This window comes from Neopsephotus bourkii, unplaced genomic scaffold (assembly GCF_033783945.1).
Source record: "Neopsephotus bourkii isolate Nb327-2 ecotype Australia unplaced genomic scaffold, CSIRO-AGI_Nbou_v1 NB_1663, whole genome shotgun sequence".
In the NCBI taxonomy this organism is placed as follows: domain Eukaryota; kingdom Metazoa; phylum Chordata; class Aves; order Psittaciformes; family Psittacidae; genus Neopsephotus; species Neopsephotus bourkii.
This window is the reverse complement of record NW_026902137.1, coordinates 8,476,181-8,493,913: the sequence shown is the minus strand read 5'-3', so window position 1 is coordinate 8,493,913 and position 17,733 is coordinate 8,476,181. Positions and strand designations below refer to the sequence as shown.

Genomic DNA, 17,733 nt, shown 5'->3' with positions numbered 1-17,733 from the left:
AAGAGGGAGGAGAGGAGAGAGGCAGAGCAGAGCCGCCGAGCCCCGGCAGCGAAAGGGCCGAGCACAAACAGGCACCGGCGGGCAGGAGCGAGGAGCCTCCACCGAGCCTGCCCTGCTCCAGCGGAGCCCCTGCCCCGGCTGACACGGCCCGAGCCGGGAGCCCCGCACTCACGCCGAGCGTTCCCGCACCCGTGCTCAGCTCCGCTCCGCTCAGCGCTGCTCCGGCTGCGCCTGCACGCACCGCCCGCCTCTTCCAGCGGCGGCGCCGGGGGCGGGCCCGAACATCCCCGCCCCATCCCCGCCCCGTCCCGCCCCGAGCTGCGGGGGCAGCGCCCCGCGGGCCGGTTTGGGGCGATTCGGGCAGCGATCTCCCCGCGGAGCCGCCGGCGGGGGGGGGGCTCTCCCCGGTCTGTCAATGGCCGCCGGGGCCGCCTGCGCGTCTCGTGTGGTTTGGGATCCACGGGAGGGTGCGGGTGCCGGTGCCGTGTTTTACCCCTGAACGCTGACAGCGGTTGCGGGTGCGTGTCCCACCCGCCGCACTGGGGACACCGCCTGCAGACTCCACGCGGGAGCCGGGAAGGTACCAGCAGCTCGGTACTGACCCATCACCACTGGGCTTTATGCATTCCCAAAGCCCGCAGGTCCTGGCAGCCCTGGGGCAATGGCTGGACTTGATGATCTTAAAAGTCTTTCCCAACGTGGTTGATTCTGTGATCCCATAACTCTCAAGGAAGCTCTCTCAACATCCAGCGGGGGCCCACAGGATCTGTAACCCCCCCTCTGCCATCATTTTGTGTCTGGATGAGTGAGTGTTGCATGGTCGCCTTCATCCACCGAGATCGCAGCCCAGCTGTGCTGCACGTGTAGGGGAGGTGATGATTTGTCATTGAACAGCTTGCTGAGGTGGCAAGGCCCAGGGCAGGCAGGGCAGTGGCACCAGCAGCTCCCCCAGTGTTTGCAGGGCTGTGCTGAGTCCCTGACACCTGCACCTCCATGTTTCAGCTGGACTTGTTCCCCCCAGACACACACCCTCTGCTTCTGCGCATTGAGGGGAGGAAGCGATGGCAGCAGGATGAGTGCCTTGTGTTGACTGCAGCTGAAGGGGGCTGCTGGACACCATGAAAAAAGGCACTTCACCTGCCACCATTGAATGTGGAATCCTGCTCCGGAGACACACCAGCCTGTGCCAGGCAGCACACACCTCATGTCCAAACCCACCCGATCCCAGTGTGGTCACTCAGCTGCGCCCCAGTCCACACTGGGAAGGGGCAGCGGCAGCACCAGCAGGAGTCTCCTTCTCTGGAGACATTCAAAACCCGCCTGGACACGTTCCTGTGTAACCTTATCTAGGTGTTCCTGCTCCGGCAGGGGGATTGGACAGGATGAGCTTTTGAGGTCCCTTCCAATCTCTAACATACTGTGATACTGTGATAGGAGCAGCTTTTCCTTCGGAAAAGCCTCCCGGTGGTTTCCCACACTGAGCAGCCTCACCCAGAGGTCAGGCGAGCACCAGTGCCAGGAACGAGGAGCCACAGCAGCACCGATGACATCAGTTCAATGTGGAGCACACCCGGGCTCCCAGTGGAGCTGGAGTGCCCTTTCCCAAAAAAGGTAAATTACTTCAAAAATACAAGTATTCCCTTTTGATCCTTAACTTTGTGCAGCTGAGGATCAGCAAAGGTCCCCAACCACTGATCACTCTCCCAGACTGTTTCCCCCACAGACATAAAGATGGGAGATGTTAACTGGAGGCCCCATGAACAGGAGCAGCTTAGTGGGACCTGGGATTTTCCTTCTCAGAGCTGACAATGTCATCAGCACAAGTCAGACTGCGTGTTAGTGAGCACTATAAAATGATTTCAGAGCAGGTATGTCCATAAAGCATGAAGAAAATGACAAAGTAGCAGTGATTTCAGATATAATGAGGGATGACCATGTAAACCATGGCATGGGACAGATCAGTACTTGGTCAGCAGCCAGTTAGATTCAGGCCTAACATGGTGTGTGGGGAGGCCTCTCTGCGAAGGACTGAGTGATGAAGCCTTTGGAAACCCCAAATCGACTCACACAATCCCAGAACTGAGCATTTAATGTAAGTAAGTGGTGCTTTTCCAACCACAGGGGCTTTGGCCCCAGTAGAGCAAAGAAAAGAGACACAAACAACTGATAAAATTTTTTATTATTCACTTTTGAACTCTTTTACACTTTTCCTGATTATTTCGTGTAAGGTGAAACTAGAACTGTTTAAAAGACATACACAAATCTAGTACATCAATAACCAGGTATTTCTTTTTGCTATACTATTCTCACAACCACGTGTGTGCTAGGCAATATAACCGTCACAGAAGCAAACTTTAGGCAGAATACTGGTCAGTAAAAACAAAGCGAAAAGAGCTACCAGATATACAGACAGGCTCGGTTCCACATTCACTACTGCATTTATCAAGCGCCAAGTATTAACTGCACAATTTGTTCAGCTAGTAGAGGGGAGTTTTAAAATCAGTGCATGAAATTCTCTTCAGCAGACAGATGGATAGACAAACAGATGGAGCCTATTCCTAAGTGGAATGTGAAGGGAGGGGGATGATACCGTGAGACTGATGGGTGACTATCCCATATCTGCATTATTCACGCAACTCTCATTAGGTTTCCTTTAATGGGACATGTCTGAAATGTAACTAGGTGAGGTGTGGAGCTCAAATATTACAAGCGTCACAAATGTGTAGGTCTGCATTCCAGTATGATAAATGGGAGATCCTGAACATTTGAGCCAGATCCTGGTACTTCCAAAAGAATAGCAGACAAGAGCTGAAGACTGCAACAGCCCTGGCAGCTCTCAACCATCCAAGAAACCTGTCCTTGAGCAGGTCTCACCCACCATCCTGACATCACCCAGCATCAAAGAAAGGATGACGCATATGTGGGAGTCCAAAACTGCTTTAATGGAGTTTTAACACGTGAGAGGGTTGAGGATGAACAGAGTCCAGTGGGAGAAAAACTGCTATAAAGGGAACGAAAAGGTGGCTCAGTGGATTACTTTAGAAGTTTTCAGGGTAAATTCAAAATGGGAATACCACAGAGATTTTGATTCACCTAAGAGTAAAGTAATGCAAAAGTGGCAGATCACTTCATGGTATCATCCAATCTAATAAGGCCATTCAAAAAATTGAATCTTCTCCTATTGCAAGTCCATGGTAGTGAACCAAGAATCCTCACTACTGAAGGCTATCTAAGGTGTAATTACGTTATGTTATTGCTGTGGGAAGGGGCTGAGTCATGCATGTTGTATGAGCATGAAAGCACTTTTAGAAGTCAAATCCCAGTTATCTGCCAGTGTAAAGAGTTCGGAAATCAAGCTGCTAACTCCCCCGTTACCCTCCTCCCCAAAACAAACCCCATCCCCAGAAAGCCAGGATGGACAAAGTGAGCTTTTGACTGGAAGCGGTGCCTCAGACTTGGTTACAAATGTCTACAGAGTGTGCCTGTTAAACTAACCCATAGCAGTGCCACTAACTGGAATGCCATATACTGGATTGTTTTCTTTCCATGCCCCAGTGTCACAATAGAATCTCTATAACTTTCTGTACAACTTTACAACAGAATTGTACTTCGACTATTTTGGTGCCAAATTGAAGCTCGCCGGAGTTTCTGTAATTGATGTCTACTTTTCTACCAATAGGAGTTTTGTAAAGTCAATTGCAATCACAAAACCCATAATCACAGTGTTCAGTTAAAAATATAAACACGGTAATCATAACTGGAAATGTTCCTAATAGGAAAGTTCGGAATGCCATTGTAATAACCGACCTCCGCTTGAAGTACACAAAACACCAACCAACCGGTTTTACCCCACAGACAGTTTTTGCTACGTTGAGGTTGTGAAAGTCGATGTACTATTCTTTTTGCTTGTCGCACAAAGGGATATATGTGTAGGATACAGGGTGACATTGAACATATAGTGAAGCGTGACAGCCATTAGTTCTCTCCCTCCCCAGCATCCCCTTCATCTCCCTGGTTTTCCGATGTCCATAGCTGTAAGAAAACACAAACACATGTTCATACTCAAAGCATGCAGTTAATTACAACTGTCAGGAAAGGGAAGACAGTACAATGAGCAGTAAGTCTGCAGTTTTTTCAGCCAAGAGCAATACAGAGCTCAACAGTTAAAGCTACAGAATAATTAACTGCAAAATGAATAGAGGATAACAAAAAGGCAGCAGAAGTTTGCAAGCTCAACATAAAGCTGGCTATTGTAAACAGACAAACTGCACTTTGGGCTACCAAGAAGATTCTGAGTTTGTTACAGTGGGTAACAAGCGATGTGTGGTTTAAACAAGCAAGGTAACTGGTCTAGTTACAAAAAGCAGTGCAGTTAGCACACGTAGTTAATGCCTCAGAAAAGGCTTTCAATTACTACATAAGTTGTCTGATGAGTCACACTTAAGAGTCCAGCAGCCTAAGTAACAGTGCACAGTGGAGTGGTTTGCCCCAAGATACTTACAGTGAGGTTGTCCCTAAGCAGCTGCATAATCAGCGTGCTGTCTTTGTAAGACTCTTCATTCAGCGTGTCCAGCTCTGCTATCGCTTCATCAAATGCCTACAAATATGCAAGACAGCTCTTTCACACTCTGCTCTGGGATTTACTTCTGCTTACACACAGCTTACACATTTGCCACATCACTATTCAACTCCTCAAATTCTGTGACAAAACCTCCCAGTATATTTCTTTTCCACCAACAGAAAAGAAACGTAAACCAAAGTGAGCACCAGATCACTAGACAACCAGTGGGAAAACAGAAGTTTTCAGGGTCCAGGCTGAAGCCCAGAACAACTTCACAACCATGAAACATCAAGTATTGAAAAGGCAAGTGCACTCTCTGCCACACTGAAGAATGATTCATGCAGCTTGAAGTCAGCTTTAAGAACAACACTTCAAAGCAATACTTCCATTAAAAATTAAGGTCTTGCTGGTGTAAATTGGCAGTAAAAGACAAAGATACCATTAGGTTGATATATACTGTACATGAGTAAGTAGGCAAGAAAAGATAAGACAAGAGGTTTTCTGGTGGTGGGGTGGAAGGTTTTGGACTTCTTTTCAAAACAGCATAGGAAATCAGGTATGTTCCACTAGAGATTAATAAAGCCATTCCTCCCATTGATCTGCTAGAGGTGAAAGCCCACGCTGCAAGCCCGAGAGCCGAGAGCCATGAATAAGTGCTATTTCTTCATTCAGGTTTCAAACCCAATGTAAGCACATTAACTAAAAAAGCAGGAACAACAGCAGCGTTTCGCACAGCAAAACATCACTCCTTGTTACTAGGTATTATCCAAGTGCATTTACAGAACACAAAGATTCACCTAATGGTGTATTATTCAGGTTACTACCAGACAATTTTCACAGATGCAAAAAGCTCCATTTAGAAGGCTCTAATCCTATTTTAGGGAGAAGGCCAAGAAAAAGAATGACTAGCTATTCATTTGGCACAACCCATCACACAGTCTTTTTGGTCTCTGGAGAGAGGCACACATGCATGCAGATACACAAGCACATTCAGGGCTACAACTGTAGTCACAAAGATGACTCTTCATGTATTTGCTAAGTGTTCAAATTTAAATGTTTCACTTTAGAAGTGCTAAATGAATCCAAGTGTGTTCAAATGTGACACAAGCACATTCTAAGAGAATTACAGACTTAAGAAGAGGCACTTTGTCTTCCCTTTCACTGGATCAATTGTGCTAGCAAATCAGCTTCACTTGAAGCTCAGCTAGTATAGCTAACTTACCTGAAAACATACTAGGATAACAATAAAGATGCCAGCATTTTTAAGGAATTTGCAATGAAAAAGCATAATAACCTATAAAAGGGCTACTGTAACCATGTAATTATCTCCTTAGGCTTCAAAAAGATAGGTAATATGAACAGTCTGCTTACCGTCTTTGCCAGATTACAAGCCTTTTCAGGAGAATTTAGGATCTCATAGTAGAAGACAGAGAAATTTAGAGCCAAACCAAGTCGAATGGGGTGTGTTGGCTGCATCTCTTTCTTGCTAATTTCAAATGCCTCCTGGTAAGCTTGCTGCGAGTTTGCTACCGTTGCTGCAAGAAGTAATTACAATCATATTACCATACAATACATCATGGACTTCACGATGGAAGTATTAGAGTCTTGGTCTAGACTACTGTGCCATCAAAAATTCATACCATTTCATACGCACAGATGCTTCTTTCAGTGCTTTTAGATGTAAAAACTTACCACTGGCTGAACTATTCAGGCAGAAACAGTTCAGTTTTTTTACAGAGACTTAAAATGGAATTTATTCAAAATAAAATCCAACCAATCTGAATGCACAGAGGATCTACCTAAGTCAGAGTACACTAATCACAAACACTTGCTTTCAGCCTAGCTGAGGAAGTAGTAGATCTGAATAATAAATCCAGACAAGATCACACAGGGAAGAGGTATCTAAACTACCTATTTAAACTGAAGGAAACATTTAACACCTAGGTTATGAACTCTGTATTTCAGATGCACATTTCAGAGGAAAGACAACAGTTCCTTCCTGGCTAATGGGTAACAATAAGCTCTAGAAGAGCATTTAAAACTGAGTTTGGAACAGACCACGATGAGACACCAGGAATTGCAGGCACAGTTCAGTACTGCTTTACCACTTCAGGATTAACTGGCTTTGGACCCAGAAACCCAGTATCCCATATTTGCATTCATAAAGCTTGCAAGCAGTGAGAAGTTGAGAGCTAAATTCATAGTTTAAACAAGACATGATAGGAAAGCGTTTTCCATGAGAAAAAAACACCACATTCTCCTGGAACGGGATTTTACACTGACAAATATGCTTGAAAATCAGTCACTGAGGTTAGGGGCTGCAAACAGAATTTGACAGGTTTGATGCATGTCTATTAACTGCAATGAAGTCTTTCTCTAAAAGTGACTTGCACTGAACGTCTTCAGTACTAGAGAGCAGCAGCAAAAGGAAATAAATACTTCATGTTATGGGGAAAAGAACACAAGTAGTTTTTATACTTTATTCTGCACAGCCCCCAGCAGAATGAGAGATTTCAGCTCTACTTACTTTGCTTATTGTCCCCAGATGCCACTTCTGAGAGGTATCTGTAGTAATCGCCTTTCATTTTCAAATAGAAGACCTTGCTTTCTGGCTGCGTGGCATTGACAATAAGGTACTTGTCCAGGAGTTCCTGAGAAAGGAAACATCTTGTTTTTTTTCTTTCCCCAGTCATAAAAATAATGTCTGAAACAGCCTTCATTACAATGGTAAGCACAAACTGTTTTAACAATGATATATACTCACGTGCTAATCGCTTTGCCTACTGCTGTCTAAACTCAGAACAAAAGAATTGCTGGCAACCTAATCCCTGGAAAGCAGAAAACTTGCTCTGTTGAGGCTACTCACAATTTGCTCCTGCAGTATCTTGTGGCTTAAGATTGCAAGGATCTTCTTTGAAGCATACTGATGCGAACCTGTGTCCACAACCAAGCTAATGAAAAGCAGCAGCTTGACATTACCATGGGTCAGGTCACTTTTGCTGCCACAAACCTGAATTCTATACAGAGCAATGAAATTACCTACAAAAAAAAAACAATTTACTTGCAACTCCAGCTGAAAAGCTGGACAATGAATGGTCAGCACATGTGCATCCAGAGATGTAAGACTGACAATACCGACAGCAACTGCTCCTCGCTCATCTTTAGCAAACTGAACAGCAGTGAAAAGAATCCCTCTTGCCTAAGTGAAAAAAATAGCAAAACCAGTTTGGGGAAGAAATACACACCTTCTCCATCCTAAAAAATACTGAACACGCCTCAGAATAGCATTTAAGAATTTAAATGGTAGACAGGACTCATGCCAGTGCCCCAGATCTCAAATTTTCTTTTCATGGTTATCCCTAGCCAGCATCCATGGGCCTTCAACACTGCCTTGCTTGCTTTTTTCTATTGACAAAATACAAATGCTCTGTTGTAACAAATTCCCTAAGAAACAAACTAGATGACTTAGGAGCTAGAACTGTACTCAAGCTTGAGGCTATGCAAAATGATTCCCTTGCTAAGGTGCTGCAGTATCTACAGCACAAGATTCCTTAAGCCTCTCTGAAGAATGCTGCAGTACCAACTACTGTTATTTTTGCTGTTGGATTATTACCAGAACATCATTGCAGATATCCTGCAATTCAGCCTCAATTTTCTCACGATATTCTCTTCCCATCTGCTGTTTCTTCTCGTTCCTCTCTGTTTTCTGTTCAATGCTGGAAATGACACGCCAGGACGAGCGACGGGCACCAACCACGTTCTTGTAGGCAACTGAGAGTAGATTCCTTTCTTCATTGGACAGTTCATGTCCTTGCTCAGTGACAGCCTTCATAGCAGCAGCCATGTCATCATAACGCTCAGCCTGTTCAGCCAGCTTGGCTTTCTGTACCAACTCACTTTTATCCATGGCTCTCCTGTAATCAGTGGGGAATACAAATAAGAGAAAAAGTCTCTTTGATTGCCTGCACTGTGGAAGTTCATGCTGAAGGGTGAAGCAGAACTCACAGTCACCAATAAGTGGGAAATAATCAACTCTAGAAAAGTAATACAAAGGGTTTCTTTTTAAGAATTTACCTGACCTTTTGCCAAAGATGTGTAATTTCTATGTGTGCAAATGACTAATCACAATCCTGAAGATACGTGAGCATTATTCCTCAAAATGTAGCAAAATTCATATTGGCATTAAGCACATCAATATGTTCCTTATGTAAATGTCTCCCCTTTCCTATACTGGCCACACTCAGCTGGGCCAACACTGCATGTTCTGACCCAGAAACCACCAGGTACAGTTGTGGTTTGAATTTCTGTTTGGTTGGTTTTCCCTCCACTATTATACAGCAGCAACTCCTCAGGAGCATTGAGGCCCTGGACAGCTCCTCCTCACACTGAAGATTCCTGATCACTACAAGAGATGTTTCTGTGGGTTTAAAATAAACCATACCCAGGAAAGCTGTAGTTGTTGGCAACTATGGAAAGTGCACTTATATTGTTCTGCCAGAAAGCTGGGTTTTACTACATGCATCAACGTACATACCATAGATTATTCTACATGACAAGGGTGGCTGCAGCCTCGCATTTTCAAAACCTTTTAAATTAACATTGACATTCCCAAAAAAGCAAACAGGACATGGCTCACATGATGGTCACTACTGCAAAGCTAATTGCTTACATGGAAACAACTTGTTTATCATTTCTGATAAGGCACTTTAGCAACTGAAGCCAAGAAAAACGCATCACGTGACTACAGAGCCCCTGGAGAGCTTAAGCAATGACAAATGAAGTTAGTACAGAACATGTCAGTGAGGCAGCCTCAGTGCTGCTTATTTCTGCAAATGATGCTAACATATGGTTAACTCAGCCATTGAGCTTCCAACCTTATACTCAAACACCTAGGGCCAGGTTCACAGAACTTAAACAAGTTTCTTTGCCTTTATAAAAGTAAGTGGACCTCAATACTTCATGAACTCCCAGACACCCCAAATTCATCTGCAGTTACTTCAGGTGTGTAGTTTCACTTTGGGACAGACCCAGAACTGTTATTCTTGTCAGTACTGAGCAACAATGTTCCTCTCCTGCTCCCTAAATCCCAACCAGGATACTCAATGTCCAAGCTAAGAAGTTTTCAGGCTGAGACCTAACAGCCTAAAACAACTTCTAAAGGAACAATAAAAAGCAAACAGGAACAGTAAGTTTACAATTGCTGTTCGTGGACTTATGTTCATTAGACAAACATCTACAGCCTATTATAATGAACCAACATGCTGAAAGTGATTGCTGTAGCCTTTTTCCTGGCTCTCTCCTTTGCATATCCCAGTCTGACAAGTTCCTGATGGAGAATGTCTCGCACATGCTGCTCAGCTTGTATTTTAATCCAAGTATCACCTACCAAATTATCATGCAAAGAAACCAGTTCCCTATCCTAAAACCTGAACCAGGACAATGAGCTGCAGCCCCAAATTCCCATCATGCACATGAGCAGTTTCAGAGTACCCTATTGCCAAGGCTGCAATCCTCACTATACAACTATATTGAGATGAGCATATTCAATCCCTTCAAATGGAGATATTCCACTTTAGCAAAAATAATCACCCAAGATAAAATGTCAATGTTATCTTACATGAAAGCTCAAGTAAACTCAGCAATCAAATGTCCTACCTGCTGTACGTTTGCAAGTCACACTCCTGCTTGCATCTGATCCTCTGTAGATCTGGCCTAACGCATGCATCCACGTAAGGCACTCAAGTAAGGATATGCAATACTAAAACCAGCCTCCTAGAAAGAGACCTCTTGTAGACTCTGAAGTAAAACTGGGCTGTAGTTTAGTTCTATTTAAATACTACATTTAAACTAGTGGGTTCTGGCATCTACTTAAAGGTGACACACCGACTTCATATCAAAACCCCGGACAAGACAGACCGATTGTAGGTAGCAGTGTGACAAGGTCTTGTAAGGCATGATTAATTTGGCTCTTTCTTCCCCAGGAGGCTTTTACCATGGGGTGTGCTGTATTATCATTGTTTTCTGCAGAGCTATCAAAAGAATAGTTCCTGAGGACATGAAGGGGTAAGTGGAACTTGTGATGTGCATCTTTTCCCCTGCTCTGAAGGATATCATAGTACCAACATATAACAAGCCTCAGGATACCATCAGACCATTTACCATTGAGAGAACCATCCCACTTTTCACTGTGGAGCCTGCTGAACCTCATAAACATTCCCTTATCTCAGCACTAAGCTGAGACTATGTGCTTAATGCAGGCAGCAATTTGTGAGTGGCATTTCTTTACCCTCTCACTAAAATCTGAGCATGAACAAAGTACACCTGAAGAATGTTTTTTACATTACAAGGGCCAACTTTAAATAACAGGACATTTAAACAAAACCATTTCAGAGCAGTTCTGGTTTCCTCACGGTCTGCACAGCTTCTAGAAGTGTTTCTATTGCGGCTGTCTTATCTTCTCCTCTTCTTCTTATGGAATGTGATTATTATGTAGGAAAAGCCTGCTTGTGGAAGTCCAGAGGCAAGTAACTCCAACAAAGTTTACATTTTGCCATTGAAAGGTCAATTTTATCTTTGATCTGCACTTTGCCAATAGTGGTCTGATTCCCAGACAAGTCATCCATGCAGAATTCCATTTACAAACATTATATTTTAGTTTAGAAATGGTGCAGTTTGTTTTATCAAGCTCACTGACGTATTTATCTTTAGATGCAAGTCAGTTCAGGACAGTCAATGGGTTCATATAAGGACACATGAAGGAAATCACAAAGGGAACTGCAAGGGCATAAAGACCTCGTGGATAAAGAGATCCAGAAACCAGTTCAACATATCAATTATACAGGCAAAATACCAGCACAAAGCATTACAGTGTTGTTTCTCATCAAACAACTTTCTTCAGTAATCTAATTTATGCACATCTTAGATGTAACTCAAGCCAATTACTGAAGATGGAGGTCCTCAGAACTTCACTGGCTTCGTCTGGACATAAAAATGCAGTATGCAGGGCTTGAGCTGTTTAGTTAATACCTGCACTGCTAGGAGGTTCACTGTGAAACACAAAGCATTATTCAACAATACGGATTTAACAGAAGTTACATGCAGTAAGAAAATAATGGTCCACACCAAACTACCTGCAAGTGACAGTAAGCCTGCCATGATTTCGTTCACAGGGTGCTGCATAAAGGAACACTTAAAATCCTAGTTTGGTTCTCCATTGCTTACCTTGTTAGAAGCTTGGAGAGAGCTTTGCAGAGCTATGCTGGCTTGAGCTCCAAAGGAGGGAAGTGTTTGCCAGAAGGAAAAAAGATATAAGGAAAGGAGTGATGTTTGAAAAGGCAAAGAAGCAACTATCAGTTATAACTGGTCCCTCCCACAGAGGAGATGAAAGCCACACTAACAATGGATCAGTGTGCCACAGTCTGAAACAAGCAAAGCCTAGAGCTAAAAATACTCCTAGGCCACAAACAGAAGCCATCTAACAAGGGTTACCTGCAGCTAGGAGCAATACACACAGAGGTGATGAACAGAAGGCCGACAGGAATGATCTATTCCAGCACTAAGGAAGCCATGCCATGTTGGCAAGGGGAAAAGAGGGAAGATGGAAAAAGGAGCAGACATGTGCAGATCACAGCCATGGAGGAGTCCTGGAAGTTGCCCATTCTAAGCAGAAGATTCTCATATTAGATGCATGAATACATATAAAATTCTTAAGACACTGTCTTCTTAAGAATCTGTCAAACCATAAGCGAGTAGCCCCTCCAAAAGGAAGCGGCTGGACCCTAGTTACAATAAGGAGCACCAACCACCAGCAGCCAGAGCTGACAGTAGCAGCTGCCAGAAATTTGTATCACCTTAATCCCACACTCAAAATGTGATTTATTACTTTTTTTTACCTCTTACCTCCCATACAGCCTAGAGTTCTTTTAATCTCTCTTACAAATGCTGAAGAGCACGTATGCAGTTACTAAACGTTACAAGTGCTTACTTCCCACCCCCAGAAAAGCTTTATGCCTGTGTAGACAAAAGCCTGAAATGAATTAGGAACCTGTAAAACACATTAGTTTGTAACTGCCTTGTTACTTGCAGTGGAAGACAGAGTATGAAGGGGATGGTGTGACCGTCCTGGGAACAAACTTGAATTCAGAACATGGATCTTTCAGGAGTGGATGGACACACAGAACTGGAGGTTTACGCATCAGTAACAGCTGAGGAGTAAGAAATACACTGTTCTTCAGAAGACTGCAGGAGCTCGAGAAGTACATCTTACTACTCAGCAGTTACCCCATCTGCTTCATATTGTTTCTGATCTCAATGAGCTGTTTAGAACAAAGCCAGAACAGACCAGAAGCAACTGTGTTTAAAGTCTGCAGAAATCAAATGAAAACTGAGACTGAAAAAAAAATCTGCCTTATGTAACATATTGAACTGACAAGACAACACCAATAAGCCTACATTGGCCTGAAGTCTGCTGCGCCCGATGACCTGTTCTTCTGATAATTAAGTCATTGATTTTGTGTACTGGTTTTCTCTTTATAGCAAGCATGAGTATCTATCAGACAAACATTTTCACTCTGTAAATAAACACTGGTGAGAATGCAGCGTGGTTACTGGTTTGATATGTTGGTCTCTAATGAGTCAAGTAGAGATGTGAGTTAACAGACCTGCACATTACACTGTGCAAAAGGAACGTAAAACCCCATTTGGTGAGATAGGATGCAACCACACTTCTCAGTCATCAACTCTGCAAGTCCATTCAAATTATAACAGGAAAACCAGCAGACTGGTGCAGAGTTTGTCATTCAATCTTCCAACAGTATGTGAACATACCTTATTTGATTCCTGGATAGGCAATTCACTCCAAAATTAAACATTCACATGAGGTAAGTGGTATTTTGAATTAAAGTTCTATAATTACAGAGAGGAAGAGCTTTGGATTACTATTTCTAAACCAAATGGAAAATCCTTCTCCATCATTCAGGTACACACATGTTGACCCAAGGATCTGGATGACACTGATGTCATTCACTGTCAGGTAGACGTCACTCCCAGGAGATATTCTTCATAAGAAAGGAATCAACTCTTTAAATGGAGTGCAAGAAACATCGCTTGCCTGACTGTACTATTAGGCATTTGATTTTATTAGTTGTGTTTTTTTCTGTTTTGGTCCCCTCAAAGCCTATTGCTAAATAACCGATAACAAAATTAATGTGCCTGGTAAGAGCTGAACAGTGATATCTTCTTGACAAGAGCTTAAACAACAAGTTCAGTAAAATATACTGCAAACATAATGAGGGAAAAAGGAAAATGAATTCATAGTTGTGATATTCTTGCTGACCTTGTACAGCGCATAATTTCAGCCTCCTCTGCATCTCCTGATTAACCGTTTGCCCTAGCCTTCAGCTCAAACATTTCTGCACATGTTCAGATAAAATGAACACTCTCTAAAGCCAAGCCTAAACCTGCTCTGGCCATCCCCTGCCATTGCTACTTGTTGCTTCCTAAAGGCCAATATAAATTTTGAATAAAGTGACCTTCAACCATTTCCAAGCTCCATAGACAATTAAGAAATTTCAATGACAAGTACCAATAGCATGTACAGACAACTTAAAGATAGCGACAGTAGCCTTGTTCTTCTTCATGTCATTTAAACAAGGGACCAGGCTGCTCATACCCGTGGCACTTCACACCAGACAGCTGCAGGTGGAGACAAGCACGTGGTTCCAAAGTACAACATACTTACATGGTAATACCTTTTTGTTCCAACTAGCAGAACTGGTTTTGGCTAGAGTCCAGGTGGAAACAGTGAGTTATTCCCAAAAATCTTCCCCCAGGCATAAGGTTCATGCCAAACTAATGTATTCATATCACAGGTAAATCACATTTGTTAATACTAAACTGAGAACATTTCTTTTCCAGGGTGGGGCAAGAAGCATGGCCATAGAAGAGACATGCTATGATAACGCCTGGTCTTATACCTGATCCTAGAGATATCAGAATACCAGACCCATTAGAGTACTAGCTTTTTACCTCATTATTCAAATCATTATTTACTCAACTCCTCCTCATCAGAGTTTATTCAGATGCAGTGCAAAAAGCTGCAGACTGGCAAAGGCCTTGCTTAGAGGGGAAAAAAGAGACAACATCAAAATAGCAGAGATCAGAACATGCGGTACTGACATAATGAGGTGGAAAAAACTGCACCAGGCCCATCTGTGCAACGAGTCTATCACTTTATCGGCACCAATTTAATAAACAAAATATTATACACAGTATATTTCTGAAGTACTTTAATATGAAGCGTGAAAAAGGCACTGCATTCTTATTTTCTTTTCTAAGCCAGCTGATATCTCATTATTACTATAAAATAAGGGGTTTTCTTTCCATAAAATATTAAAAATCTCTGACTGAGGTGTCCTGCAGCAGTGAATGGGTGAAGACAACTACTCCCACAGCAGCTGAACTTACAAAACCTTCCACACATGCTCAAAATCTCTATTTTTACCTAGGAATTCACTTTCGCCAGTGCTGCATGATGTGCTTTTTGCTTTCCTACCACTAGAAAAGGTATTTTAACTATTAATAACGAATTTGGCTGAAAGCAACAAATCAATATTGTGATCTCTGCATCAGATGCATTTTTGCTCCTGTATGCTAACACAGTGAAAGCACACCGATATCCGATCATCCCAATTAATACCTGGTTGTACATACCTTAAATAAAACCTACAGTTGTTAGTTCCGAGTTACTGCCCAGCCCTTCTGTAGGCTGGGACTGGCTTGAAACAACCTGCTTTCCCTCTGGCACCCTCCCTAAGCACATCTCTATTCGCAAATAGACACGAACGACCCAAATTCGAAAATAATAATAAAATCATTTTGTTTCCTTGTAAAGCGTTCAGGACATTTCTGTGATCGCCTTGGGTCTTACGTGAGCAGGCTCACAGCAACCGGCACAGAAACGGCACCTCCCCGGGCCCAGCATTCCGGCAGGGCCAGAGCTCCCGCTCTGGGGACCGCGCGAGGACGCCCCAACCCCTTCTCTTAGGCTTGAGGCGGTGAAGGCCGGAGCCTTCGGAAAGGGCAGGGCTGCGACCGGCACTGCCCCGGGCGCTCGGTACAGGTGTGCGCGGCCGGCCTCGCCCGCGGGGAGCGAGTGACTCACCCAGGGCGGGGCAGGGACCGGAGCTGGAGGGGCGGGGGGGGGGGAGGAGGCGGCACCGCCCGGCCGGGCCCCGCAGCGGCAGCCGAGGGAGGGTCACTCCGTTACTCGAAGGGGGAGGCAGGACCCGCCACTGCCCCCCCCCCAAGCCCCTCACAGGGGACCCTCCCACAGCGCGCCAGAAGCAGACCCCGCGGCCCGCTGTGGCCTTGGGAGCCCCTCGCCGGGCCGGCCAGCGAGGAGAAACGGGTCTGGCCTGCGGGGAGGCGGAGGTGGGGGCAGGCCGCGGAGGCCTCCCCCGCACGCTTCCGCGGAGCCGCAACGGCGCGGCCTAACCGCGGTGGCGGGGGAGGGCGAAGGGAACGGAGCCCAAGCGGCGGCGGGCCCGGGATCCTCACCTGGCGGGGGGGCGGCGGCACCGCGGCCTGGATCCCGGCGGGCGAGACGACTGGAGCGCGGCGGCCGCTCGGCGCACGCACACACACCCTGCGGCGAGCGGGCCCGCTTCCGGCGCCGCCGACACGCCCCTTCCGGCGCCAGGGGCACCACCGCCCCTCCCGCCTCCCCATTGGGCCGGCGGGCGGCTGGCGCCAGTCGGTGCTCGGTTGCCATAGCGACAGGAGGGCCTCGGCCTCTCGGCTGCCACCGGCCCGGCCCCACCGTCGCCCACCGGGGGAGAGGCCCCTGGCAGGCAGCGGGGCGGGCTCCGCTCTTCAGCGCGGGGAGGCCCCGAGGCTGCCGGGTGGAGGCCTGCTCGTGCTGTCAGAGCTCGGCGCCCTGCAGGCTGCGAGCGCTGTGTGCTGCTCCAGCTCGAGTCACCCGCGTGGGGCAATCCCTGGTGCGCCCCTGGGCGAGGCCAGCTCAATCCAGGGCAAAGGAGAGCGGACCCGGCTGGGAAGCGCAGCGCCTTCCCGAAGCACAGGAAGGCAGGCAGAGGATTTGTTTTTATTGCCATTTCTCAGTACTGTTCTGTGGCTGAACCTTGCAACAAGGGACATCTCCACAGAGCACAGGCAATGGGTGACATGTGGTCATGTAAGTTCATGAATCCTTTGAATTGCAAGGTCACCTTTAAGAACTTCTAGTAGTGTATCCTCCCCACGATTCATATTGCATGTTTTCACTGAAAAAAAACAAGATCCTTACCAGCTAGATAAGTTTTATGCATCTGTAATAAAGGAGAGAGAATTTACCAGAGAAATGGCAACAGAGAGCATTTTTGGGGGATGAGGGAAAGTCTAGTTTGGTCTCCAAGAAGGAATCCAAGAAAAAGAGTTCAATTTTATAATGCATGTAATCCTTTTGGATAAGAAGGGACTGAATGCACAACCCTCCCCACTCCCAAGTCTCAAGTTTATAGCAGCACCACTTGTCCAAGCGTTATTGGGGCTGAGAGGCGCTCTGTTCAATTACAGTATCTTGGAGCCCAGTTTTCTCTTACACTTTCAGATACAATCATGGTCCCGTCAGAGTCGCTGTCAGATTCCTTTTCAGTGATGGAAGGATTTCATTCATTTCCTGCTTTGTCTCGGTTCAAAGGTTAATTACTTTGGAAAGTCAGGAAGAAAATGACTTGGCACTTGTGAGTTATCTTAAGCTGCAGACACTGATTCAGGGAGATCAGTTATTGTCATCTCTCTTGTTTTCTTGTCTCTTCTCCATGGCCCTCATTTTCCTGGTTTCTCTTTGGGCCATTCCCACTGTTCTCGCTGAGGCATTGGAAGTGCTGGCTTGTGGCAGGATTACTGGCATTCAACAGCCGTTTCGTGTACATCCACATACAACACGTGGTTTGTGTAAGTGTACTGTCAACACCCGTTTGGTCAGTCACCTGCTGTACCCCCCTCAACCTTCTCACTTCACTGCCTACTCCAGCTCATCCCTGCCCTGCCTGTGCTGTCACAGCTCACTCCTCTTGCTTCTAGCGAGGTGCACCCAGCTCCCTTCATACTGCTCCTCCAATCTGTCCAGATTCTAATCATCACCTCTGAAGTGCGTGCAATCCTTAGCTGGT

The 17,733-nt window shown here is 45.4% G+C and overlaps 2 protein-coding genes and 1 long non-coding RNA gene across 3 annotated transcripts in view; 2 read left to right on the top strand and 1 right to left on the bottom strand.

Annotated features, from left to right (window-relative positions):
- The window catches only part of RIMS4 (regulating synaptic membrane exocytosis 4), a 216,183-nt gene that overhangs the window by 111,812 nt on the left and 86,638 nt on the right, over positions 1 to 17,733 (top strand). The gene's annotated exons all lie outside the window — the stretch shown is intronic.
- On the bottom strand, positions 2,162 to 16,276 carry YWHAB (tyrosine 3-monooxygenase/tryptophan 5-monooxygenase activation protein beta). The gene is made up of 6 exons (XM_061375484.1): positions 16,118 to 16,276; positions 8,175 to 8,475; positions 7,089 to 7,212; positions 5,933 to 6,096; positions 4,502 to 4,597; positions 2,162 to 4,032 (listed from the first exon to the last, which is right to left on the bottom strand). The coding sequence occupies exons 2-6, from the start codon at positions 8,466 to 8,468 to the stop codon at positions 3,976 to 3,978; spliced, it is 735 nt and encodes a 244-aa protein (XP_061231468.1). The 5' UTR covers positions 8,469 to 8,475; positions 16,118 to 16,276; the 3' UTR covers positions 2,162 to 3,975.
- LOC133224091 (uncharacterized) lies at positions 16,655 to 17,342 on the top strand. The gene is made up of 2 exons (XR_009728763.1): positions 16,655 to 16,754; positions 17,169 to 17,342. It is a non-coding gene; the product is annotated as an uncharacterized LOC133224091 (long non-coding RNA).

Excerpts from the sequence above, each read along its gene's own strand:
- YWHAB (XM_061375484.1), bottom strand. The coding sequence starts at position 8,468 with ATGGATAAAAGTGAGTTGGTACAGAAAGCCAAGCTGGCTGAACAGGCT. Across the intron at positions 4,598-5,932 it reads CTTGTAATCTGGCAAAGACG|GCATTTGATGAAGCGATAGC; the intron begins GTAAGCAGACTG and ends GCATATTTGTAG. Across the intron at positions 4,033-4,501 it reads TGCTTAGGGACAACCTCACT|CTATGGACATCGGAAAACCA; the intron begins GTAAGTATCTTG and ends GTTTTCTTACAG.